The sequence below is a fragment of the Tenrec ecaudatus genome, chromosome 9 (assembly GCF_050624435.1).
Source record: "Tenrec ecaudatus isolate mTenEca1 chromosome 9, mTenEca1.hap1, whole genome shotgun sequence".
In the NCBI taxonomy this organism is placed as follows: Eukaryota; Metazoa; Chordata; class Mammalia; order Afrosoricida; family Tenrecidae; genus Tenrec; species Tenrec ecaudatus.
In genome coordinates, this window is record NC_134538.1 from 124,858,012 (window position 1) to 124,884,402 (window position 26,391).

At 43.6% G+C, this 26,391-nt stretch overlaps 1 protein-coding gene across 1 annotated transcript; it reads left to right on the top strand.

Annotated features, from left to right (window-relative positions):
• The first annotated feature begins 890 nt into the window (after positions 1 to 890).
• Positions 891 to 26,391, top strand: RINT1 (RAD50 interactor 1). Its single transcript, XM_075558529.1, has 15 exons — positions 891 to 1,067; positions 1,409 to 1,454; positions 5,391 to 5,575; positions 7,557 to 7,798; positions 9,733 to 9,906; positions 10,002 to 10,151; positions 10,594 to 10,750; positions 12,658 to 12,768; positions 12,858 to 13,083; positions 18,090 to 18,227; positions 20,293 to 20,492; positions 22,225 to 22,439; positions 23,700 to 23,880; positions 23,957 to 24,075; positions 25,383 to 26,391. Exons 1-15 carry the CDS (start codon positions 1,026 to 1,028, stop codon positions 25,573 to 25,575), a joined length of 2,379 nt encoding a protein of 792 aa, XP_075414644.1. The 5' UTR covers positions 891 to 1,025; the 3' UTR covers positions 25,576 to 26,391.

The window sequence follows — 26,391 nt, forward strand, 5'->3', positions numbered from 1 at the left end:
TGATAACTTTTTTAAGTTTTCTCTCACACTGTTCCCCATTCACAGTGTAAGAGTGGTTTGGTTCCTCTGAGGATTGCGCCCCTCCAGGTCCCCGGTTTGTTTTGGTTTCTCCTATGCTGTTTCTGTTCGCCTTGTTAAGTCAGTTCACAGCGCTGCTGGGTAGAACTGCCCCAATGGGTTTTCTAATCTGTGCTTCACCCAATCCCATCGCCCAGAGCAGCTGCTGGGTTCCCACTACTAACCTTCCAGTTCAAAGCCAAGGGCTTCACTCTTGTGCTCCTAGGGCTCCTTAGGAAGGACTCAGATCCTTGGGTTCTCTCCCCACCGACCCCCTTCCTCCTTCTGACCTGGACAAATTACACAGAGATGCTGAGTCGCCTTGCTCCGCTCAGCTAGCAGGACGCTGACACCGGAACGACACGCACGTCCCCGGCAGGAAATTGAAGGGTCATCTCTTGGGAATAGGGCCAGTCTTAAAAAGAAAGGTCCAAAGATGCCAACACTGGAAATTCTGCGACTAAACAGCCCAACTGTGCAACCTCATTTTGTTGGGTTACTTTGAAGCTCAAACTCAACAAGCTCCCTTGTGCTCTCAGAGTATCTGAGCATGTTCCTGATTCCCTGTGTTCTTAAATGCACGCAGAAAATCAAGGATATCATTTTAAGTAAACATACTTGAACTTATGGTGGTGAGAGGCATTCCAAGCACACAATCAAGTATCCCCATGCAGTGGAGGGGCCTCTAGCGTGGTTGAGAAGTCTCCCGGCTCTCCTCTGGAGGCCCCGCCAGGAGCTGCAGATCCACCCCCGACCAGCAGGGGGAGCCCTAGCGCACGGCCAGCGGCTGCGCGGACAGGGCCTCTCTGGGTTGAGAGGAAAAGACCAGCGAGACGGGTAGAGGAAGTCGCAGTGGCGATCAGCCCCGTAGCTGCCAAGCTGACAGTGTCTCTGTCATCGCTGGTGGTTGCAGAACTACACAAGCCACGCTGGCTGCTCATGGAGCTGAGGACGCGCGCACGGGCGGGATGTTGCCGGCAGGCGAGGTCGGCGAGCCGGCGGTGTCCCGGGTGAGGCGACCTGCTTTCGCAGAAGGCACTTCGCCTACCTGGAGCTTGGCTCCTAGGAGGGTGTGCACTGGTGGTAGCCTGGTGAGGTGGCACCCATCTCCGGGGGCGTAGTCCCAGCGAGGTGGCCTCGGTTAAGTGGGCACTCCGGTGAACTGGCCCCAGAGTTCCCCAAGAGGTGGCCTTGGCTTGCCCCTATTAAATAGCACAGATCTTCCAGGGATCTAGCATCGACGACCCTTGGGAAGACCCCCGAGAAAGGGCTCTGGAACCGCCCTGGGAACCTGTGTAAGTTACATGCCCCGCTTCAGTCTTTGTGATTGTCACACTTTTTCTCCTTCTAGTGCTTCCATGAAACTGGTGACGTAAAGAAGACTATTCAAGAAAAAAGTAAGCAGACTTCTAACACCTTATCTCTTTCTATCCACTCCCAACCTCCCTTCCAAAACTCAACCTTCTATGGGCTGCAACAGGCTAGAGGTCTCACGGCCTGTGATCTTTTAGGTACGGAGTCTTTTCTCTGCACAATATGCTGTCATACAGGATACTGGCTATCATTCAGCACACATTGGCCCCGTAACTGTCCCAAGTTGTAAAGCATGGCTGCCTTGGAGAAGAGCACTTGCTCACTCCTACGCTGTTCAGGGACTGGCCTGTCAGACAGAATTCACAATTAGTTAATGAAGTATCAGCTTGTGGTTGCTGTAGTGTGACATCCTACTCAATTTTGACTTAGAGGGATCCATATGTGACTGAGTCGAACAACCCTGGGTGACCCCTGTGAAAGGGTTGTTTGGCCCCCAAAGGGGTCTCGACCCACAGCTTGAGAACTGCTGCTTTAAGGGAATGAATCAACCAAGTTCTTCTCCTGTGGAGCCACTAGGTGAGTTCAAATTGCCAGCCTTTGGGTTAGCAACTTACTGCTCAACCTTTGTGCTACCAGGGCTCCTTATCAACTCAGTAAGCAACAGAAATTGGGAGGGGGAGGGGCTCATGATCAACTTTCATGGAAGCAGCAGTCAAGAAATCAAATACTGTGTTGCATTGGGAACATCTGCTGCCCTTTAAAGTGTTGAAGAGGAAGGGTGTCACTCGGAGAACTAAGGTGCGCCTGACTCAAGACAGAGTCTTTTCAATCATCTCGTACGCATGATTGAATAAGGAAGACCAAAGAAGGACCGACACATTTGAATGATGGTATTGGCGAAGAGTATCGGATAGACCATGGATTGCCAGGCCTCTATCTTGGAAGTCGTATAGCCAGAATGTTCTTTGAAAGTGAGACTTTGTCTCATATACTTCAGACACATTATGAAGAAAGGACAGTGTCCATGGCAAAGTAGAGGATTGGTGAAAGAGAGGAAGACGCTCAGGGAGTCGGGTTGACACAGTGCTGCAACAGTGGGCTCCAACAGAAGGACGATTGTGAAGATGGCACTGGATCAGGCTGTGTTTTGTTCTGTTGTCGGTAAGGGCACTATGGGTCGGGGCTAACTTGACGGCACTTAACAGCGACATCTGCAACAGTGACCTGGTGGGCAGTGGTTCAGCCATGGAGCTGCTGCTAACCAAAGATTCAGCCCTCTGACCTGCTGTCAGCTTCCCTCAAGATTCCCGCCTCGGAAATCCTGTGCAGCTGTTCTCCCCTGGCCTGCAGTGTCACTGTGAGTTGGAATGGACTCATTGGCAATGGGTTGGGTTTGAGATGTTTGGTTTAATCATCTAGGAGGCAGCTCTGGTGGTGCAGTGGTTGCAGTGCTGTGCTGCTAATGGGAAGGGCTGTTTGAACCCCTTACTCCTGTCCCAACTGCTCAGCAAAGATGGGACAGTCTGCTTTTGTAAAGATTCTAGCTTTGGAAGCCCTATGGGTGGGCAGTTCTGCTCTGTTCTAGAGGATCACTGTGAATCAGAATCCACTCCACGGCATCAGATTTTGGTGTGGAATGGTCTAGGAAGGAGCTCTCGGGGCAGAGTGGTTAAGAGCTAACTGAAAGATAGGCGCTTCAGACTACATGGTTCTCTGGTAAACGAGTATGGGTAACTCCATAGGGCAGTTCTACCCTGTCCTGTAGTGTCTCTGAGTTGGAATCGCCTCTGTGGCACACAGCCATCTAGAACTATTACTTTAAATGGGCTCAAAATAGTCATGGTTATTTGTTTAGTTGTGCTTTACCTTCAGTGAATGTGGAACTAAGATTTGCTTTAAGAAAAGCATAAAAAACCAAAAAGCATAATAATAGATAACTTGGTTCCTGGACAGGCAGGTCAATACCTCCATTCTCTACCTAGGACAGGAAACTATGTCAGGGATGCAGATGCCTGTCGGTTTACTCTCACGAGCTCAACACAGCAAACCAAACTCACTGCTGATTCCCACTCATAGCGATCCTATAGGAGAGGGTAGACCTGCTTCTGGGGTTTTCTAAGACTGCAACTCTTTTGAAAGCTGTTCCTTTTCCCTGCAAGAAATCAAGGAATCTTCAGGGGCATTTGAAGGGAAATATATTGGGAAATGAAGTAGAAAAGCATGTAACAGCTGTTCTATCAGGGGCCTTTGGGTTTTGCTGAAAGAAGCAAACAGAATAAGGAGCAATTAGAGAATGGCCCCTATCATGCCATGTGGACTTACATAAGGCATGATCCCATCCACCTCGGAAAGAAAGATCTAAGTCTCTAGCACTTCATAGTCCCAGCTGTACCAACTCCAAGGCTTTTCCTTGACGGGTTTGAGTGCACCATAGCTTTTCATCAACCCCCCACCTTGTCTGCCTTTGGGCCTATTTGATTCCCACAGAGCAGCCATGTTAGATTCTGATGATAGGCTTTGCCCTTGCCCCTGTCTTGGTGGCTCTGCCAACTGCTGGGCAATTTGGAGTGTTTTATAAAGCGAGGGTGTGCACGCGCACACGCACCTCTCAAATCATCAATCTGCCATTTTGAAAAATGTCATTTGACTAAGAATATACTCTGTGGCATTTAAATGGTTACATCCAGAGGACATAATTATTTCTTTAAAGGTGAAAGAGAAAAGTAAAATCAATCTTTACTCCCTAAAGCAGTAACCTTTGCATTTAAAACTCCTTAAAAGTAGGAATTTTAAGAACTGCCCAGTGAACTGGACTTTCCATTTCCCAAATATCAGTTTTCCTCAACTTGCCCAGGAAGAAAGAAACCATGGGTGACCAGCAGACAATCGCTTATACAGGGGAACAGATACTTCAGAAGGTACACCCTTATCTGAGCACCCTGGGGGGAGTGGAAACAGAAAGAGATGGCGACCAGCTGTAGGTCAGGTTGTCCTTCCCTCCCTTGCTGAGAAGCTGCTGAGGCCCAGGCTTCCCACGGGTGTTGGGTGTGTTCAGGGCAGCCATCCTGGCCCACAGTAAAGATGTGGCAGAGGGAGTACCCCAAGTTTAGGGCAGTGGGAAAGTATTTTGTTGCCTTTGAAACAGTCTGTACATTGGCTAGGAATCTGTTTTCTTAAGTGTTTGTTTAAGCAAGTATTGGAATGTTTTCATTTGTATGTTTGAACCTTGCCTCATTCCATAAAGAATTGGGGTAACATATTTAACAGTTATCTTTTCATAAGCATCCTGACTAGTGGAAGAACTTGAGGAAACTTTCAGGGTAAAACGGATGGTGGCATGTAGGACATGATCGAGGCTCAAGCATGGAGCAAGAATGGACTATGCTTAGCCTTAAATATGAAGGATGATTACTTGTTGGTCACTCTTAATATTTCTCATATACTTGAAGTGTTTTGATATTATTTTTAACCTTGGAAAAACTTCAGTGTGATTGTAGACAAATTCTGGTGTCTATTAGAGTTGATTCTGAGTTGTGTGTCAGAATAGAACTGTCCTTCATTGGGCTTTCAGTGCTTGGTTTGGGGAAGGAGATCAGCAGCCCTTTCTTTTGAGGCCCCTCAGGGCGGACCCTTTCTTAATGCAGTGAAAGCAGCATCAACAAAATCTGATTAAATTTTGCCCTCCTGATAATAAGATCGATTCTTAAGCCAGCAAGTCTTCTGGGGAGTTTTAATGGTCTTCTTTTGTGAATTGCATTGCTGTATCAACATCTGTTGAAATTTGTGGTTACTGAACCTGGCTTTAGAAATTTTTCCTAAACAGATTCCTTGTACTCAACCATTCCTTTACCCAGGCTTTCCTCACTTCTTAAACATTTTGCAATCTCCGATACATTTCTTTGTAAGTATACATTTGGGCATTTTATATGTGTTTATTGAGCAACAACAATCAATGCGGCCGTCTGGTATACCTTGGTATGTAACTCCCAGTCGTGTTGACTCTTCCTGCTTCATTTTAGGTAACATAGACATGGCTGCTCTTGTTGGAGGTGACCACGTCTCTGAAAGCACGGATAAAGACGACCTCTCTCTCTACGTGTCTGCGTTCATAGAAAAGGAAATTGGACATGACCTTCAATCTTTAAAGAAACTTGATAAGCTCATAGAGCAGATGACAGAAAGTAAAATGCAGTTAGAAGAGCAGGCAAGTATTAAAGCTCCTGGAAATATATTGAAAACATACTTCCTGTCATGTAAACATGGCCACAAATAAGTACAGAAACAATTACACCTTATCCCCCACTCGCAGCCACTTACACAGAGATGTTTAATGTGCTTTGACAAATAAGTGATTTTATAGTGTTTAAAACTATAATGAAACACTAATTTTTATATGTGAAAGCATAGGGGAAAAACATGAAAATATAACATTTTTAATAATGCTTAATTTCCAGATAGCTGGTTAACATTCGATCTGTTTTCTTCATATTTTTCTTCATTTGCCAGTATTTTCTTCTTTTTACATGAACATATTATCACTTAAAATAGTTGCTTGTTTTTTAAGACCAGCAGCTATAACTCAAGAAAAAATAATAAACGGGTCTCTACTTGCAGAGGGGAGCCCTGATGGCATAGTGGTTATTCATTAGGCAGAATCACAAAGTCAGCAGTTCGAAACCACCAGCCGTTCTGTGAGAGACAGGTGAGGTTTGCTACTCCCATCGAGAGTTATAGTCTCGGAAACTCACAGGGGCAGTTCTGTCCTGTCCTATAGGGTGACTCTGAGTCAGAATTGACTCGAGAACAATGAGTCAGTAGACTTGCAATAAGGACCCTGTGACATATGCCCTTAGCTATGAACCAAAAAGAGATGAACAGCTGGGACCTCTCAGCCTCTGCAGGAGACAGCTGCGGCCGTCGCCTCCAGTGAGTGACAGCCTTGGCAGCCCTGTGAGGCGGTGCTCCTCTGTCCTGTAGGGTGGCTGTGAGTTGAATCAACTCGGCAGCAATGAGTTCTTGGTGTGCTGGACTCAGTGGGAGCCAAGACATGGTGATCTGCTCCTAGAGATTAAACACTTCCCGTGGAGCAGTCTGTCTCGGCCCTCCAGGCCACCAGGAGATGGAATTGACTTGACAGTTTTCTATTGGACACCTATAAGGTGTGGTGTGGGTATGTGGTGTGTACATCCCGGGCAGTGCCTGCAGTTTGAGATTGGCTGCTAACCTGAAGGGTGGTGATTTGAACCCATCCAATGGCACGGTGGAAGAAAGGCTGGCAACCTGTTGCTGTGAAGATTACAGCCGGGAAACATGGAGCAGCTCTGCTCTCACTCACTGACTCGCCCAAGTGGGAATCAAGTGAACAGCAGTGGGCATGGCTGAGATCCTCCCAAGACACTGGATCTCGACCTGGACTTAAACCATGATTGCCGGGATGAGAGGTTGGGGGGTTTATAACACAGATACAGACATTCCCTGGCTTAGGATGTATTTCAGTTAAGGCAAACTGTCAGGTTTTTGGGTTTTTTTTAGCATTTTACTAGGAATATGTACTACATATAATGTTGCAGTATATCGTTCGCTGATTGGATCATTCCCAGCTGTTCACGTGCAGATTTCAGGGCCATGATTATAAAGATAGTGATAAATAAAAGGCAATAATAATGAAAACTAAAGTCAGAAGCGAGTACAGAGGCCGGGAGGGAACCCATTTTAAGTCAAGGATGTATTGTCCTCTGTTTTCCCAGGCCCCGAATCAGAGCACCACTTGCTTCTGAAGGAAAATAACTAGTAGTTTGCAGCATATCAGAAGACTGGCAGAGCCTCAGGCAGAGTGTCAGGCAGGTGATGATGCTGGTGTTGGGGTGTCAACCCTGCAGCTGCCTTCACATCCAGCATTTAAGTTTAGGCTTGGCCAGCACCAACTCTTTGCAACCCGATGACCTCGTGTTGACCCTACAAACTGAGTAGAACTGCCCCGTGGGGGTTCTGAGCTGGCCTATTTTTCTGGGAGCAGATTGCCTCCACTTCTCCCAGGGAGCTTGGCTGGGGGCTTGAAACTGCCAAACACAATGTTCAATTCCATTAGAATAAGCAGGTACTTTGAAGGTAAGGTAATGAATGAATACAGGTTTGAAAGTTATATTGGATTGTTGCTAAATTGTTCTTGTTTTTGGTATGGTCAGGTACTTACAGTTTCCTCAGAAATCCCTAAAAGAATTCAAAGTGCCTTGAAAAATGCTGATGAATCAAAGCTATCCCTTAACCGGCTTCTGGAGCAGGAGACCACCCTCTCCAGCTCCATCTGCAGCCACCTGCAGGCCGCCCAGCCCTGGATGGATGACCTCAGGACCATGATTACCCAGATCGAAGAGATCGAGCGGCATCTGGCTTACCTAAAGTGGATTTCACAGATTGAAGAGCTGAGGTAAAGTGTGCCTCTTTGTGCTCATAATGATTATTTTCCTCCCAGGCTTCAGTTTCAAAGAGGGCATGCATGCCATTAAATAATTGGGTTAATTAGAGATTATAATACAGTTTTACCACTTGTTATGAAAATAGCATGATGTCAATGGTTCTTATCCTTTATTGTGAATGAACATAAACTTTTTAGGGAGCTTCATTTGCATTTGAAAGAAAGTAAGATCTCAGCAAGTAAAGGTATTAAGACCTATAGTTGAAATGTGGACATGATATGAGCTATTATGCATAATACCAAGTTAATGAATCTGTAACCCTGCAGTGTACCCATATTCCTCCACATTTTTTGGTGTGTGATTTGAGAGCAGATCCTAGTTTCACATTCAGTGATCCACACACAATTTGTTTCTTGTTTCCATTCCTCCCCCTTTCCTGACCCTCTGACTTTTGTCTTTCGGCACATTGTGCCAAGTCCTATTTATGTTTACTTTTTAGACATGTAATGAGTTGCTTTCTGTGTAATTTTCATGACTGTATTCCCTGGGAAGCATGTGTTAAGGACTACACATGCAAGTCTTCCTAGCTGAATTAACTGCTCACTGTGGGTAGAAAAAGAAAATAAAGAAGACCTGGCTTTAGGTCTTTCAGAGCTTGTATGTATCACTGTCTATGCGACCTGGAAAGTGTGGGGAGAAATGGATCGATTGTGAAATTGTGAAGGTCAGGTATTAGCTTTTCAAATAAACAAAAGGATGTTTCTCACCTCTGGTGCATGGAGGACTGGTGTACTGTTGCATCTTTGATCTGTTTTCCAATACCTCCTCTTCCTTAAAGCTCAGGAGCCTTGGTGGCATAGGTGGTTAAGCATCGGCTGCTAACCGCAAGGTCAGCAATTTGAACCTACTAGCTACTCAGTGGGAGAAAGATGAGGCTTTCTGCTTCCATAAAGATTTATAGCCTTGGAAACCCACAAAGGCAATTCATTCCACTCTGACCTGTAGGGTTGCTATGAGTTATCATCTACTTGATAGCGGTGCTGGGTGACTAAAGCTGCCAAACAAAACAAATCACTGCCATCAAGTCATTTCCGGTTCGTAGACGCAACAGGATGGGGCAGAGCTACCCTGTGATTTCTGAGACTGTAACTCTTTACGCTTCTTCAGAGCAGCTGATGGTTTTGAACATCTGACCTTGTGGCTGGCAGCGCAGTGCAGAACCACTCCACTGCCAGCGTTCCTACTAAACTAAATACTAATTTAGCTTAATTGTAAAAATGGTGTGAACTCAAAGGTAAGCAGCTCTGCGGGCAGAGAGTCTGGTGGGTGAGACAAGTAGGAGATAGATACCGAGAAAGGTGGCCCAGCTTGAAGAATAGACCAGCGCTGCTGAATTGTACGTGTGGAGGTGACTGACGCGTGCTCCACACACAAACTCTCCAACCGCCTGGGAGCCGGCCGTGAAGTCGTTTGCTCAGAGTTGGATAACATATCGCTGGGAGGATATTCCAAAACTAAAGTTGCATTTGGGGAACGGAAGTAGAGGAGGGTCAGGAGACTTTTACTTCGGACTTAAGGAATTATTGTTTTTATTAAAAAAAAATACTACCTCCCCCACCACCAAAAAAAAGAGAAAGAAATTCCATCTCTGCCTCTCTCCTCTCCCAAACCTGACCTGAGATGAAAGTGCTAAAGAGCAGTGTCACCAGGAACTCAGGCCCAAGGCACCAAGATTCAGGACAGGAGTGGGGAGAAAGAGTCAGAGCTTTTGGAGGGAGCCCAACGTGAGGACCTCGGCCTCCCAGACAGACGTGGCTCTCCGGAGGAAAACCCCGTCGGGGTGGTGAAGCAGGCCTCCTGGGAGAGAACTTTCCTCAGCACGTTTCTGGAGTTGGGGTGGTTTTGCAGGAGCGATCCTTAGAGTTTGCTTTGCCTTGTTTTGCAGCGATAACATCCAGCAATATCTGATGACCAACAATGTTCCAGAGGCGGCCTCTACGCTGGTGTCTATGGCAGAACTGGACAGGAAGCTCCAGGACTCGTCCTGCACTCACCTTCTCGGCTTCGTGAGGGCCACCGTGAAGTTCTGGCACAAAATTCTCAAGGACAAGCTCACCAGGTTGGCAACTGACGCCCATCTCGGGGACTTGCGTCTGTGGGTGTCCGCAGATCCGTGTCTCTTATTGAAATGTGTGGTCTGTTGTTCTGTTCCAGCGACTTTGAGGAAATATTAGCACAGCTGCAGTGGCCGTTCATTGGACCTCTTCAGTCTCAAGCTATTGCCTTAAGTCGACCAGCTACTGCCCCCGAGACGTACACTAACCTGGAGACGCTGTTCTGTCAGCTTCTGAAACTGCACACCTCGTATCTTTATTGCAACAGAAAGCTTACTAACCGATCTTTTCTCTAGAGTGGATTTGGGGCCCAGGGGAGCCTGGGCTGTGTCCAGAGTGAGTGTTGCCCTGTGGGTGAGAGGGCTGGGGGAAAGGCGCTGATGCCCAGGTTTGCATCACACTTAGGTCTCTTGGGATCGTAGGAAAGAATAGGCAACTGGGCAGAAAGCTTAATAATTTAGTGTTAATTTAATAAGCAGTTACTTTAATTTGTTTCCTTATTATTACTACTCTTCATCATCTCAGGAAAGAGATTGATCACATTTTTTGCTGTCTTCCTATTTTAACTTAGGTTGTGTCTTATTTTTATTCTAGCCAGCTTTACTTAGCATCTGATATCTTTGTTGGAAATGACCTGTCGTGTGTGCACACAAATGTGCTTCTGATGGTTTTCCTTGACTGGATTCTGTCAGAGATGAACTGCTTACTGAGCCGAAACAACTCCCGGAAAAGTACTCTCTGCCCCCCGCCTCCTCCGTCATCCTGCCCATCCAGGTTATGCTGACTCCTCTTCAGAAGAGGTTCAGGTACCACTTCAGAGGGAACCGGCAGACCAACGTCATAAGCAAGGTGTGCTTTGCGGTCCTGTGCCTTTGATGTTTTCAGGAGCAGATGCTAAAGCTTTCTCCTGCTGGTTTAAGTTAACATCTGAGTCTGGCCACAGAGCTGGTTTCTATCTTAAAAAGCCTACGTCCTGCTCTGTCCCTGTCCCTTGGAGAGATATACTGAAGCACATACCGGGTGGCTGTGGAGCAGGCGTCCTCACCCATTGTAGGGCCAGCTCTTCCAGCTCCCGAGCACGTGCTGTAGTGTTTGTTGTGGCAGTGTTCACCAGTGTGAACCACTGTGTGAATTGTTCCCTCAGGGTTATAAATCGATCAGAAAGAAAAGAGTCAAAAGATAGGTGAGCTTTCAACTGTGGAATAGAGGAGTTGAAAAGATGTGCAGCTATGCCAGGGAGGGGGTGGGAATGCAGGAGGGGAGTGGAGGTGAGGCCACAATTACCCACCTTGTAGTCGAAAGACTCCATCTAGAGAGGACATGATGTGGAGAGTTTCTCTCCTTGACCTGTAAACAATCACTATCGGCAGCTTTCCGTGAAATGCGTTGAGAATCAGAACCCTGGCCGTTCTAGAGGGAGAGAACCAACTTGTTTATGGTTGAGCTTGCAGTGCCTGTGCCAGGGCTCAGTACATGTTTTGAATGGGATGTTAAGTGCCAGGAAGCACGAGGCACTTTGTGTGTCATACATGAACGGGCTTCTTAAGGCTTGATAGAATTCTAAAGGAATCAAGGGGACAGATGGAAGTTGTCACAGGAAGGAGCAGAGTGGTGATTGATTTCTGGTTCTCAGATTTAGTTTGTTCTTTTGTACTTTATGCGATGGAGTGGTAGTGGGAAGGTGAGTAGAGTCCATTGCTTAGTGCAGTGGTTCTCAACCTGCCTCATGCCGCGGCCCTTTCATACAGTTCCTTCCTCATGTGTGGTGACCCCCCAACATAAAATTATTTTCACTGCTACTTCATAATTGTAATTTTGCTACTGTTATGAAATCAGGCAACCCCTGTGAAGGGGTCACTTGACCCTCAAAAGGGTCATGACCCACAGGTTCAGAGTGCTGATTTAGACCAAGCTGTAAGTGTAAGGCTGTGTAGCAGCGGTGATCACACAAGGAAGAGGACTGTGAGGTGTGCGGACTGATTTTGAAAATGTGGTTGCTGTGGCCTGGCACTCTGTCATCAAGCCTGCACCGAGCAGCCCTGGGGATCAGAGAGCTCCCCTGCCCCTCTATGTACTGCCAGCATTGGGCACACCGCACTCAGCACATGCCTTTGACTCACCGTCCAACTAGACTTGGACGCTGCTGCAGAATCATCTCCAGGGACCAGTTAGCTTGCTGCACACTTGGTTTTACTTATTTGTATTTGTTTGGGGGCATATGCAATATTTAGTAATTCAGGCTAGCATTTTTTTTCATTTGCCCCTTGAGAAGAGTGAGCAGAGGGAAAAAAATCTCTTAAAATTACCATATATACTCCAGTATAAACCGGGATTCTCAGTACATTTTTTATGCCGTTTCTGTGGTAAAATTAGGTGCCTCGGCTGATACTTGGGTCAGCTTATACTCAAGGATATATGGTATCTTGAAAGCTATTTCAAAAAATTTACAGCCTATCCACTCTTTGTAACACTCCTCATTGCCTGTTATTCAACTGCTAGGCTCTTGGTAAATTTCTGAATTTCTGGATTGCCTCTTGGTGTTGGAATTTGTTAAGAGTATCTTGGGAAATACTTGACAGAGAGCCTTGTGTAAGTTTAAAGATCAGGGTAGAAGTTGTGCTTTTATATGGAGGGCCTTCCAGCTCAACTCTGCGAGCGCTGCATGTTGACCAGGACTATACGGAGGCTGGTAACGGCATTTAATTCCTAGTTGGGGCGACTGTTAAGGGTGAAAACTATTCTGCCTTCTTCCTTAGCCCGAGTGGTACCTGGCTCAAGTCCTTATGTGGATTGCAAACCACACTCAATTTCTGGATGAGAAGATTCAGCCGATATTAGACAAAGCTGGTTCTTTGGTGAACGCAAGGGTAAGAGACTCGGCCCCAAGCACTTCGCCTATCGAGTTGTCTGCACAGACTTGCCATGGGTGTACTCTGTGATTGTGCTTTCCTTGCAGCTGGAATTCTCTCGGGGCCTCGTGATGCTGGTTCTTGAGAAGTTAGGTGCCGACATCCCTTGCCTGCTCTATGACGACAACCTCTTTTGTCATCTGGTGGATGAGGTGCTTCTCTTTGAAAGGGAGCTACACAGTGCCCACGGCTACCCGGGCACGTTTGCTAACTGTATGCACATTCTGTCGGAGGAAACCTGCTTTCAGAGGTGGCTGACTGTGGAGAGAAAATGTGAGTGCTAATGCGTCCAGGAGGGGCGAGGTCTGTTTATGTGAATGTAATGGGTGTATGTTGTCTAAGTCTGGGCAGGGCCATGCTGGTGCTGTTAGGTGCCATTGAGTTGGTTCCAATCAAAATGGCCCTGTGTACAGCAGAAGGAAACACTGCCCACTCCGGTGCATCCTCACAGCTGTTAGGTTTGACCCCGGAGCTAGGTAAACCTTGCTTGCTTAAGGCTTGCCAGGTTGCTCTCACAAATCACCTTAAAAGCAAAAAACACTAAACAACAAAAAAAAACCCAAACATTTTCTTGGCACATACGGTAATCTATGTATGATATAATCCAGTAGTTCAATCATCAGAAACCATCTTATTTTTTTCTCTCAAGCTTCAGATTCTCTGATAATTCTACTCTGTGCTTCTAGAGAGGACTGTCAAGCCAGTGGGGTGTTTGACTGTTTGTATAGAATTAACAATAAGCTTTTTTTCCTCTTGGTAGGATCTCTTTGTTTGTAGCTTGTTTAGTCAGTGTAATTATTTCAAGGCTTGTTAGTGGGAAAGTAAAATGTTTTATTTAACTCTAAAGTAGAGCATGTTAGCATGAATCATCAATGAGAAAATTGGGACACAAACTTAAGGGCCCTATTACAGGGCTTACACGAACTACCAAACATCATAAAGGACACACACAGGGTGAGACAAAATAAACGACTAGGACCTATGAAAAGTAAAACACCTGTGCACATCAAAGACTTCATCAGAAAAGTAAAATGAGAGTCCAAGGGTTGGGGAAAAAATCTATAGCAATGCTACAATGGACAAGGGACCAACTATAGAATTCTCTAACACTCCAATTAAAAAAAATCCAATGAAAAGGTTGGCAAAAGACCTGAACAGACTATTCACAAAAGACAACACTCAAATAGCTAACAACCCATGAGGGAACCCTCATGCTCACCAGCCATCTGGGAGATGGCAGTCAGAACCACGATGAGGTACCACCTTCCCCGACATAGCGATACCATGCTGTACCATTAGCTGAAAATAATGACACTAGCAGTAGAATTACATTATGCCCCCAGGGAATGATTGATAATGTTCTCTATCACAAAATGATAGTGTTGTCTCTAAAGTAAACCAGAGATAATTATAAATCATAGCTATGTGAATGGATCTTGGGCTTGCACTTGACTCTAGCTCCAATCTAAGAACAATCAATTCTTATGACATGGCCCTGCCTGATGCTCACCCTCATGAACAGATCACTGAAGACATGAGTGCTATAGGAAAGTGTGGCAGAGAAACTAGATGGTCCCCAGCTACTAGAAAGAATAGCTTCTGGGGTCTTAAAGGCTTGTTTTCAAACAAGCAGCCATCTAAGTGAGGTATCAACTAAGTCCACATGGAAGAAACACACCAGCCTATGTGATTCAAGGACTGTAAATAATATAACACACATCCCAAGAAGGGAATGGAATCAGAGCTTACATTGTCAACACCCGGTTGGCAGAAGGATATGGATGACAGTGGAAACCCAAAATCTGTTTGCAATGTTCCTACATAGATGAAGCCTCTGGTGAGTCCCCTCTGACCTTAGTCCAGGGGTGTGAATAACCTTGCTATCAGACAGAGAGCATGGTAAAATCCATTACGGCCGCTGTAGCTTAGCAGATGTAGATTAAAATGTAATATCTTATCATTTGATCTGCCTTTTGAACCATTTTAAAGTTGTTTCAGTTTTTAATATTTTCTACTTTCTTTTTTATTAAGGTTTTGCTGTTTCGTCTAGTCATTGTTGTTGATTTTTTGTTTGTGTTTTGTATAATTTTCTGTATATGAAATCTATGATAGGTAAATCTATAGAGCCAGTAACTGGATTGATAATTGCATAAGGGCACAGCAGAGAAGGATGGGAGAAGTAGCGAGCTATCAACAATGAGTATGGGAAGAAAATGTTCTGATATTAATTGTGGTGGTGATTGCACAAATCTTAATATGGTTGAATGGTTAAATTGTATGATATGTGAAGTATAGGCTAATAAAAATATTTAATCCTGCATAATGATACTTTTAATGGCGATCACAGCTCGACTGTTTTAGAAAGCAATGGAAACTTTCTAAGTTTCATAGAAATTACTGTTTATACTCGAATATAAGCTGCCCCGAGTATAAGCCAAGGTACCTAATTATTACCTGGGAAACCAGAAAAACTGATTGACTTGAGTATAAGCCCAGGGTGGAAAATGCAGAAGCTATTGGTGAGTTTCAATAAACAAAACAAATGAAAATAAAATTACTAAAAATTGAGACATCAGTGGGGTAATGTATTTAAGTATTTATTTTAAATAAAAAACATAAATAAAAGGACAAGTCATCACCATCACTGCTGTCATTTTCATACACAGCGCAGTCTTCACTGCCATCCACAGCATTACTAATACTACATTTCTGGAAGGCACGTCGCACCATGTCTTCTGGAATGTCTTCCCATGCATCTTGAACCCACTTTGCTATTAACTCTATGTCAGAGTTCATGAGATTTTCTCCTTTTGTTAGTCGGGCTTGACCAGATGACATCCATTCATACCACATCCTTCACACATGGTCTTTGAAAGGGTTCTTCAAAGATACATGTCATAGGACGGCTCTGATTGGTTAGATGTGAGTAAACAAGCATTCAAAGCCCTGAAGTGTCAGCGGAGCTTTGAATGAACAGTGGAGAAACGGCAACCTCGCTGGGGTACGACTGACCTGTGTATAAGCTGAACCCCAGTTTTTCAGCACATTTTTGGTCAAAATTGTCAAAATGTGTAAGAACCTGTGTACAACATATAATACAGGCCTAAGAAAAAGTACAAACTGATCACAATAGAGAATGGACAACTCAAAATGAGATTATTAGCTTCAGAAACTTGAAAGTTGAGAAGTAATCTATGGAGACAACAGCTGGATTGGAAGTTCCTGGGGACAAAAAAGCGGCCAGCTAGCTCAGAAGAAACACAGCCCACAGGGAAGAAGCACACCAGCCTGTGCGATCACCAGCCTGTGTGGTCACGAGGTGTCGATGGGATCAGGCATCAGACATCTAAGACCCAGAATAAAACCATACCCAAGGTGAAGGGGGTGTGGGACATGGAGTGGAGACCCAATGCCCATCTGTACACAATTGAAGATCCCCTCACAGAGGGGTCACAGGGAAGAGATGAGCTAGTCAGGGTGCAGTATAGCAATGATGAAACACATAACTTACCTCTAGCTCTTTGGTGCTTCCTTCCCCCCACAATCATGACCTCAATTCTATAATCATGACCTCAATTCTGTAGCACACTGCTACAGATAAGAGCCCACAACACAGGGAATCCAGGATAGGTAAACCCCTCAGGGCCAACAAGGAGAACAGAGATACCAGGAAGAATAGGGGAGGTTGTGGGGAGAAAGGGGGAATTGATCACAAGGATCAATCTAGAACCCTCTCCCAGGGGAATAAATAACAGAAAAGTAGATGAAGGGCAATGGAGGATGATGTTAAGAAATGGAAAAAATAATCTAGAACTTATCAAGGGTTTGTGAGGGAGGGCGGTTGGGGGAGGGAGAGGGGGAAGAAATGGGGAGCTGATTTCAAGGGCTCAAGTGGGAAGAGAATGCTTTGAAAATGATGATGGCGGCATATGTGCAAATGTGCTTGACACATTGGAGTAATGAATGGATTGTGATAAGAGATGTAAGAGCCCCCAATAAAAGTATTTAAAAAAACAGAAATTACTGGGGACAGAGAAGGGGAGGTGTGTGTGGGGGTGTGTGTGTGAAGAGTCCACATTAATGGACACAAGAAGGAAGAAAATGTTCCAGTGTTGACTGTGGTGATGACTGCACAAACTTTCTTAACATGACTCAATTGTTGCGATTTATGTTAATTAAAAATAACATAAAAGAGAGCATATGACAGACACCAAGTGGGAGGCAGTAAAAGGAGCCCTGGAGATGCAGAGGTTAAGCACACAGCTCACTGCAGGGCTGTGGGGTGCAAACCCACTAGCTGCTCTGCAGAGGAAGAGGAGGCTGTCCGACTTCTGTAAAAATCTTCAGGCCTGGGAACCCAAAGGGGCAGTTCTCTCTTGTCTCGTAGGGTTGCTTTGAGCCAGAATTGACTTGATAGTGATAGTTTTGTTTGGTAGGTTTTTTTATTTTATTTATTTATAATCATTTTACAGAAATTATAACATTCCATAGTTCAATTGCATCAAGCAGTATTGTACAGTTGCTACCACAATCAGATCAGTTTCAAAGCATTTTCTTTCTCCTTGAACTCCTTGATATCACCTCCCCTTTATCCCTTCCCTCCCCCAACCTACCCCCCAGAAACCCTTATTTTTGCCATATCTTACACACACCATCCAACATGTCCATTCACATACAGTTCTGTTGCTTGCTCACCTCCAGTGGGGTTATACAGTCGTCAATGCTATCTATCAGTGCCCTATTCCCCTTCCCACCCCCTCTCTTCCCACACCCTCAGGGAACCATTAACTCCTGTTAATTGTTTCTGAAGAGTTATCTACCTTGGCTTTCATGTATCCAACGATCGTAAATATACAAATGAACATAAGCAAGTATAGCATGATTAACGAGGTAAAACAAATAAAAAACTCTAATAGCAAGGGGAGGACATATTAAAAAACTAGAGGGAGGTTATATGGCTCATTGGTGTGCTATCCCGCAGCCTGGATTTATCATCCCTGCTGAGTGGCCCTTGTGAGTGGGACTGTCTACTTATCTTGCAGGTAGGTTTTGGGTCTCCACTACATCCACGCCTTCACTTCAATCTGGTTGCTTGTTTTTGAATGGCTACCTTTTCCTGTCTATTCCTCATGATCACACAGGCTGGTGTGCTTCCATGTGCGCTTTGTTGCTTCCCTGGCAGGTTTAATTTTGATAGAAAAGTAATTATTCCTAAAAAGTTACGAGTGGAAAAGTTAAGAATGTCACTAAAATTAACCTAATTCTGTTTCCTCTGTCAGTTGCTCTTCAAAAAATGGATTCAATGCTTTCATCAGAAGCTGCCTGGGTGTCCCAGTATAAGGACATCACTGATGTGGACGAAATGAAAGTTCCAGACTGTGCTGAAACTTTTATGACTCTCCTCTTGGTTATAACTGGTAATTGCGGACCTCTCTTAAGATATGATGTTACTTTTAAAAGTACTGACTTTTCTTGTGGCTTTTTTTTCTTCAAGTGGTTAAGTGAAAGTAATATGACCTCGTGGTTATTATGCTATCTTTATATTATTTTCATTTTGTCAGAAATCTAGTATAATATTCATTTAGACTTTGTGACGTCTAATAAGTAAGAACTTTAAGTGCAAACTTAAAAATAGGTATAACATGAGGAAACAGTTTCTGAATTGGCTTACATAAGAACTAATAGTTTAATTTTATCATCTCCATACTTTTCCCAGGAGCCCTAATGGTTACATGTTGTACCGCTAATCCCAAAATCAGCCTTTTGAAGTTACCAGTGATTCCTCAGGAGAAAGATGAGGCTTTCTGTCCCTGTAAAACAGTGGTTCTCAACCTGTGGGTCACAACCCCTTTGGGGGGGGGGTGTCAAAGGACTCTTTCACAGGGGTTGCCTAAGACCATCGGAAAACACATATTTCTGATGGTCTTAGGAACTGAGACACCGTATCTGTCTCCAGGCGGGTCCACCCACATGAAGATACACCCACAAAGAGTACCTGGAGTGATGACATCATCGCACCAACCCCATCACATATACCACGTACAAATACAGGTGTGTGTGACGGGGTTGGCACCGTAATGTACTTATGCAGACCAGTTACACATGTGTAGAGAGCAGCTACTGTGTAGAAAGCAGCTGCTGTGTTGAAAGCAGCTATTCTGTTAGAAGCAGCTACTGGGTTGAAAGCAGCATTAGAGGTAAAATGACACTTCCTGAATTATAATTACATATTTTTTTGTGATTAATCACTATGCTTTAATTATGTTCAATTTGTAACAATGAAAATACATCCTGCATATCAGATATTTACATTACGATTCATAACAGCAACAAAATTACAGTTATGAAGTAGCAACGAAAATAATTTTATGGTTGGGGGTCACCACACCATGAGAAACTATACGAAAGGGTCCCAGCATTAAGAAGGTTGAGAACTAGTGCTGTACAGAGTTAGTCTTAGGAACCCATGGGCAGCTCCACCCTGCCCTATGGGGTCACTATGACTTGGAATGGAGTAGATGGCAGCAAGGTTGTTGTTTTTTAAACACTCTTGCCATTCATCATTGGAAATACCTTCCGAAAGCTGTGATTGACCCAAATTGTAAATTTGGCTTCCTTGGCCTAGATCTGTCCAAGATTGAGGAAGAGAGTGAAACACCTTTCAGAATTGGTAACACAGGGACTCTTCGTAATACTGAGGGCACTTCCTGGCCAGCAGTCTCTCTCTCTGCTGGCTCTGTGTGCCCACCTCCTTCCCCTCTATCATTCCTTGGACCTCTTCTGTAACCTGGGGAATTTACTAGTCAGTAAATAATCCTGTATTCTTAAATGTGAAGGAAAAGTATGAATAACACTAAAACACAAGATTAAGGGAATTTTTACATGTCTTTGAAAAGCTTATTAGGAAATCTTTGCGAATAGAATAATATCATTAACCCCCAGGCAGGTACCTGCTACGAAATTTCAAAGCAATGATCACTCTTCTATTTTTCCTCCCCAATTTTTTTTCCACCTGGGGTATTCGAAAGGAAAAGTCAGCTATTTTATATTTCCGCTATATTTAAATTTAATGTTTCGTTAAATCTGAGAGTTCTTTCCCTTTTTAAAAAAATACAAGGTATTTGTTGAATTTTCGAATTGGAATTATGTCAATTTTTCTTGGTTAGGGCTTACCAAGTGGCCTTCAGAGAGTATCTTGTTTTCTTCGTTTGCTATCAGATGTAGTTTGTCCTGTAGCACGTCAGATTTTCTCATAGGTTTGCTTTTTCTTTTTAAGTGGAGGTGTAATTTACCTATAGAGCAATGCACAGATGTTAATCTACAGGGAATTCTAAGAAATGTGCATACTGGTCCTTGGAGAGCTTGGAAATGGTATATTGCTTTTTGGTAAAGTCATAAAAGCAGGTTAAAGAGTAAAACCTGTAACTACATCTTGGTTTATGCCAAAAATCTTGACTCTTGCCTTTTTCACTTTCTTGACAGACAGGTATAAAAATCTTCCCTCAGCTTCCCGAAAGCTGCAGTTCCTGGAGTTACAGAAGGACTTGGTAGATGATTTTAGGATACGACTAACTCAGGTGATGAAAGAAGAGACCAGAGCATCCCTTGGCTTTCGATACTGTGCGATTCTTAATGCGGTGAACTACATCTCGACGGTGCTAGCAGACTGGGCAGACAATGTTGTGAGTCACTGTGCTGTCGCACTGAGTCGCGTAGTAGTCTGAACTGTTTCACCTTTGACTACTTAGTTACTATTGTACCTATTAAAGCAGTCAACTTAGCAAGAGAAAATACACATATCAGGCAGGTTCATAATGATGCCAGATGTAGGTACGACTAAAATATATACTTCTCTCGATCAGAAAACCCACATAGTTAAAAATATATACTTTTCTCGATCAGAAAACCCACATAGTTAAATAACCTTGGTATTTTAATGTACACAATCTTTGGAAAATAAAGTGAACCTTTTATGAAATCCCTGTTCATAGGAGAAATCCGCAGGTGGGTAATTATCATCACAGAAAAAGTTACAGTGAACCAACAACAGCTAGGACTGCAAGGAAAACAAAGACCAGTGTTTAATTCCTCTTGATTGCTTTCAAAACCTGCTGTTATGAAGAATCATGACAAAACCTAGAACATTATTTTTTAATTTACACATTTATAAATTACACACCGTTTTATTTTCAAACATATGCAAGAATAAGACAAACCTCATGTAAAAGAGACCTCACGTGCCCCTCCCTCTTCTTCCTACACTAGTTTTCTTTCACTTCAACTCTCCTTCCACACTTGGTTATGTGAAGTACATCTTCGATACCATTTTTCATGGCAAATATTTAAGTGTTAGTATTTGAGATATAAGAAGTATTTTTAAAAAACAGCCACAATATCTCTCTCTCTCTCTCTCTCTCTCTCTCACACACACACACACACACAATTTAGTTCTTCATATTCAAACCACGAAACCCAAACCGTAGCTGTTTTCACTCTCATAAGCCCTCAAGGACAGAGTCAAATTGTCCCGTGGAGTTTACACGGCTCTCTAGGAAACAGCTTGCCACATCTTCCTCCTGCAAACAGATGTTAGGATCAAACTGCTAACCTTCTGCTTAGCAGCCAGCCAGGCACTTAACTACTATGCTACCAGGGCTCCTTCCACCCTACCTTAGAAGTAATATTTCAAATAAATATAAAAATCAAAACCCTGGGTCAGTTAGGTAACCTGTACTGTAAAATGTAAGTAGTTCTACATAGTTACCATATATCATTAGCAGTTCTAGATACGGATCCAAGAGTGTTGAAACCAAGTCTGCACAGAAATGTGTACATGAATGTTAAGAAAAGTGGAAACAACCTGAAAGTCCACTGATAAAGAACAGATAAATAAAATTTGCTCTCTCCATACAATGAAATGCTTTTCAGAAATAAAAAGGAATGAAGTACTAGCCAGGATGGAGCCTAAAACATTCCGTTCAGAGAGAGAACCCAGACGGGAGAAGCCACATACTGTGATTCTATTAATGTGGAAAGTCCAGCATAGGCAAACCTCCAGAGATGGAAATTAGATTAGTGGTTGCCTGGGGCTTGGGGTAGAGTGTAGAGAAGAGGATTAGTGGACATGGGCGGTGGATGTGGGTTTTGCTTTGTTTTTCTTTAAGGGGCATTAGGAATTATGTGTTAAATAGACTGTGGTGATAGAAGCACATTCGGTAAACACAGTAACAAGACAAAACCAAAACAACACTGCCTTTGAGTTGAGTTCAAAACTTGGTGACCCTATAAATAGAGTAAGAGCTAGTGAGAAGCCACCTTACAAGGGTATATCGTAAGTTATCTAAGTGACTAATAACTCAAATGTTAAAAAAGAATTGTTAGTTAATAAGCATGCTAACGTGTTCTTGCTTCCAGTTCTTTCTGCAGCTTCAGCAAGCAGCACTGGAGGTCTTTGCAGAGAATAATACACTCAGTAAACTGCAGCTGGGACAACTAGCCTCTATGGAGAGCTCAGTCTTTGATGATATGATCAACCTCTTAGAGCGTCTAAAACATGACATGCTGACCCGTCAAGTCGGCCACGTTTTCAGAGAAGTTAAGGATGCTGCTAAGTTGTATAAAAAAGACAGGTGAGCTCTCTCTTCTTTTCTTACAGGTCGACTTGGGTTTGGAGAACACTAAGAGATGTCTATGCAATCAGAGTTCCTGGTTTCTGCGTAGGATAGGGTTTATCCTTTTGCACTGGAAACATTTGACGGTTTTTGTTGAAAATTGTCATAAATATATTTTCATACCTCTTTAATTGGAGTAAGCTGGTAATTGGACCTTTGCATGTGTCTGTTAAGTAGAGGCAGGTGGGGTGTGATCTGGGTTGAGTGGACCAGCCTACCACGTGTTTTATTTCTCTTGGGTGTAATAGTGGTTTATTGCAAGGGAAAAACGTAAAATGAGGAGCTGATTCCAGGAACCCAAGCAGAAGGCGAATTTTGAGAATGATGAGGGCAACGAATGTCTAAGTGTGCTTTACACAATTGATGTATGTGTGGATTGTGATAAGAGTTATATGAGACCCAATAAAATGATTTAAATTAAAAAAAGAAAAGAAACAAAAGTAGTGGTTTATTGCAATGATGTTTTTTCCTTCTTATAGTTTGGGTGAAAGTTTACAGTGTAAATGTGGTTTCCATTCAGCAGTTTGTACACTTTTTGTTTGGTGCCATTTTTCAGTTTCGCACTCTTGCCCCTTCCTGCCTCCTGGGCCTCGTTTGGGGGCCCCTGCGGCCTCTGTTCCCCTTGTGCTGGATGTTACTCATGCTGTTATTCACTGTATAAGCCCGTCTGTTTTCTGGTTGAAAGTTGATCCTGAGAGTGGGGTTCCATTCCGGGTGGGGTTTGTGCCCACGGTCTACAGCCTTGGGAGCTGTCGCCCATGTGGCACCATGTGGGAAGCTGCTCCCACGGTGCTCTGTGCAGGCTTGCAAAATCCACACCAAGCAAACTAACAGATTTCCAACTCATAGCAATGAGTGAATTCCAACTCATAGCAACCCTGTAGGGTAGAACTGCCCCTGAGAGTCTTCGAGACCATAACTATTTATAGGAGTAGAAAGCCCCTCTTTGCCCTGAGGAGCAGTTGGTGGTTTCAAACATTAGACCTTTTGGATCCCAGCCCAGTGCTTCACCACTATGCCACCAGAACTCCATGAAATTTAAGGACAGGAACATTTGTTTTCTGATAGAGCTTTGGATGTGTGGTAGCACTTCTTATCCAAAAGGCACCAGGACTATTTAAACTTGGGGCACTTCCCCTAACTTAAAGGGGTTTCCTCATCCTTTAGAACTGTCCTGATGAATGCTCTTGTCAGGCTGTGCTGCGCTTGTCCTTTCAGGTGGTTGTCTCTGCCGTCCCAGTCGGAGCAGGCAGTCATGTCCCTGTCCAGCTCAGCGTGCCCCTTGCTGCTCACGCTGCGGGACCGCTTACTTCAACTGGAGCAGCAGCTGTGCTTCTCCTTGTTTAAAGTGTTCTGGCAAATGCTTGTGGAGAAGCTGGATGTATACATCTACCAAGAAGTAAGTAGGCGTAAACAACACGATGGGCCACGGTGACACAGGCACATACTGTACCATGACCTCTTCTTCCTTTCAGATCATTCTTGCTAATCACTTCAATGAAGGAGGTGCAGCCCAGCTGCAGTTTGATATGACTCGGAATCTTTTCCCTTTGTTTTCCCACTATTGCAAGAGACCTGAAAATTATTTCAAGCAGTAAGTGCAATATTTTCACTATTAAGTGATCATTTTGAGGTCCCAGTGACAATACGTACTGTTGTTAGGTGTGCTGGAGGCAAACTCAGCATCCCTGTGTCCCCCTGTCCGGTCCTGTGTCATCCTCACCGTTGTTTGAGCCCATTGTTGCAGCCACTGTGTCAATCCATCTTGTTGGAAGTCTTCCTCTTTCATCTGACCTTCCACCTGCCCAAGCACACTGTCCTTCTCCAGGGAAGACTGGTCCCTCTTGACAACACGTCCAAAGTACAGGACATGAAGCCTCACCATTGAAATTGTAAAACAATTTCTTTGTGTTTCTGTAGTACGCTGAGAACATTGCTAAACAATTGGGAGACTAAAAGAAGTATGTGACTGCTGATCTTCCCAGACTTGATATCAGTTACATCCTGGGTTGTGTTTTTTAGCATTTGGCCTAGCGCTATTTGCTTATTATTAGAAAATGAAAGTACAGACAGTTCTGTCGTACTACACAAACATAATCAATCACATGATTAGTAACTAATAAAATAGGCCAGGCCTAAAGGATATTTTATGTTACTTTTGGTTCTAAGGATTTTATGTTTAACATTTTGTGTTACTTTTGGTTCTAAGGATAACCATAATGTAAAAATAATTTTAGACTTTATTTTTTTATATTGTTGGTTAAATTTTAAACTGTTTAGGGGTTCCTGAGGTTATAAAATATTTCTTTTAAATAGATGATAAAAGGATCATTTTTGTTCATTTCAGTAAGATATTTGCATATTCCTGTTGTTTTTTTCCTCTTAATGTTCTACCCTTCTGCCATTCCTCTTACCTTTCCCTTCCCATTTTCTAACTTATCTAAAGTCTTAGCTACATTTAATTGACTATTAATACCAAGAACTATCTCTAGGATAGTAGTGCAGTCACAGTGAAAACGAGGGCCTTTCAGTTAAAGCTGTTAGAGTTTGGCTGCTCACTGAAAGGTTTGTCAATTTGAGTCTACCCAGATGTGCCTCAGCAGAAAGGCCTGGTGATCTACTTCTGAAAAGTCAGTAAATTGGAAATGCCATGTATGAAGCATGACATGTGGGGTTGTCAAGGGGATGCATGAGTCAGAAACCCCTCAAAGGTAAAATTGGTTACTACATGATAGCCTTGCCATGTTTATATAAAAAGACAATGAGTAGATTCATGGATATTATTTATAGAGGGTCAGGGGACTTCCGGTTCAGGGAAGGGTTCATGTTTTCAACATAAAGGTGTTCTCGTTAATAGAGATAGAGGTAGCAGCTTTCATTTCCCTCTTTTTTTTAAAACAGTGTAAAAGAAGCATGTATTGTCTTGAATTTGAACATTGGTTCTGCCCTCCTTCTGAAAGATGTGCTACAATCAGTGTCGGAGCAACCTCCTGCCACCGCGGCATTAAATGAAATTGGAATTTATAAATTGGCTCAACAAGATGTTGAAATTCTACTTAACTTGAGAACAAACTGGCCTAATACTGGAAAGTAATACAAGTCTTTCAAGAAGTACTTTTTGGCTTTTTTTTTTTTTTTAAATAAGAAGAGGAAGCCAGTTGGATTTCCAGTGATAGGATGACACTGTATCAATGAGACTGGACAACTGAAAACTTGATTGACTCATTTAATATTAGAATGCCGACTTTAGGTGGTAGTGAATGATGATATTAAATCTTGAAACCGCCTGTTCCTAAGAAAACAAAAACATAATATTCAGAAATGATGAAAACTTAGTAATCCCACTTACCAAAAAAAAGTGTGTGTGTGTCTATTGGAGAAGAAGATACAAGAGCACTGCTAATAAATGATGACCAACTTTCACTATCCTTTGTTAATTAATGGAATTATCCGTTGTTAATTAATGGAGACCGCTGTGGGTAATCAGCTACAGCAAGTACCTTTCTTAAAGAATGCATGTTTGTCCTTGAGATTGCTGAGTCCAGTCTGGGAGTTCACTGCACTTTGGAAGGACAGACTCAAGTGGTGGCATGGGTGGGGTCAGCCTTCACTTCCCAGCAGGGCCCTCCCAGGCTGCCTGGGTCCATGCTCCATGCTGTGTGACAGTGGGCAGCAGCATCCCTTCTGGGATGAGCCATTTCAGGCCACCAGAGTGCTGTGCCTCACTCCTTTCCCTGGGGTAGGGAATGCAGGTGAACACTTTGTTTCATACTAGTCTAACTACTGATGAGCGTGAATAGCTGACATCTACTTTTTTTCTAACTTTTCCTGGGTCTTTTTATTTTTTTAACTTTTCCTGGGTCTTGAGAGCTATTTTAAGAATTGCTTGAGACTCTCTCTCTCTCACACT

Coding starts and splice junctions, on each gene's coding strand:
- RINT1 (XM_075558529.1), top strand. CDS start 1,026: ATGTTGCCGGCAGGCGAGGTCGGCGAGCCGGCGGTGTCCCGG. Junction 7,799..9,732: donor TCACAGATTGAAGAGCTGAG/GTAAAGTGTGCC, acceptor CTTGTTTTGCAG/CGATAACATCCAGCAATATC. Junction 22,440..23,699: donor AAGTTGTATAAAAAAGACAG/GTGAGCTCTCTC, acceptor TTGTCCTTTCAG/GTGGTTGTCTCTGCCGTCCC.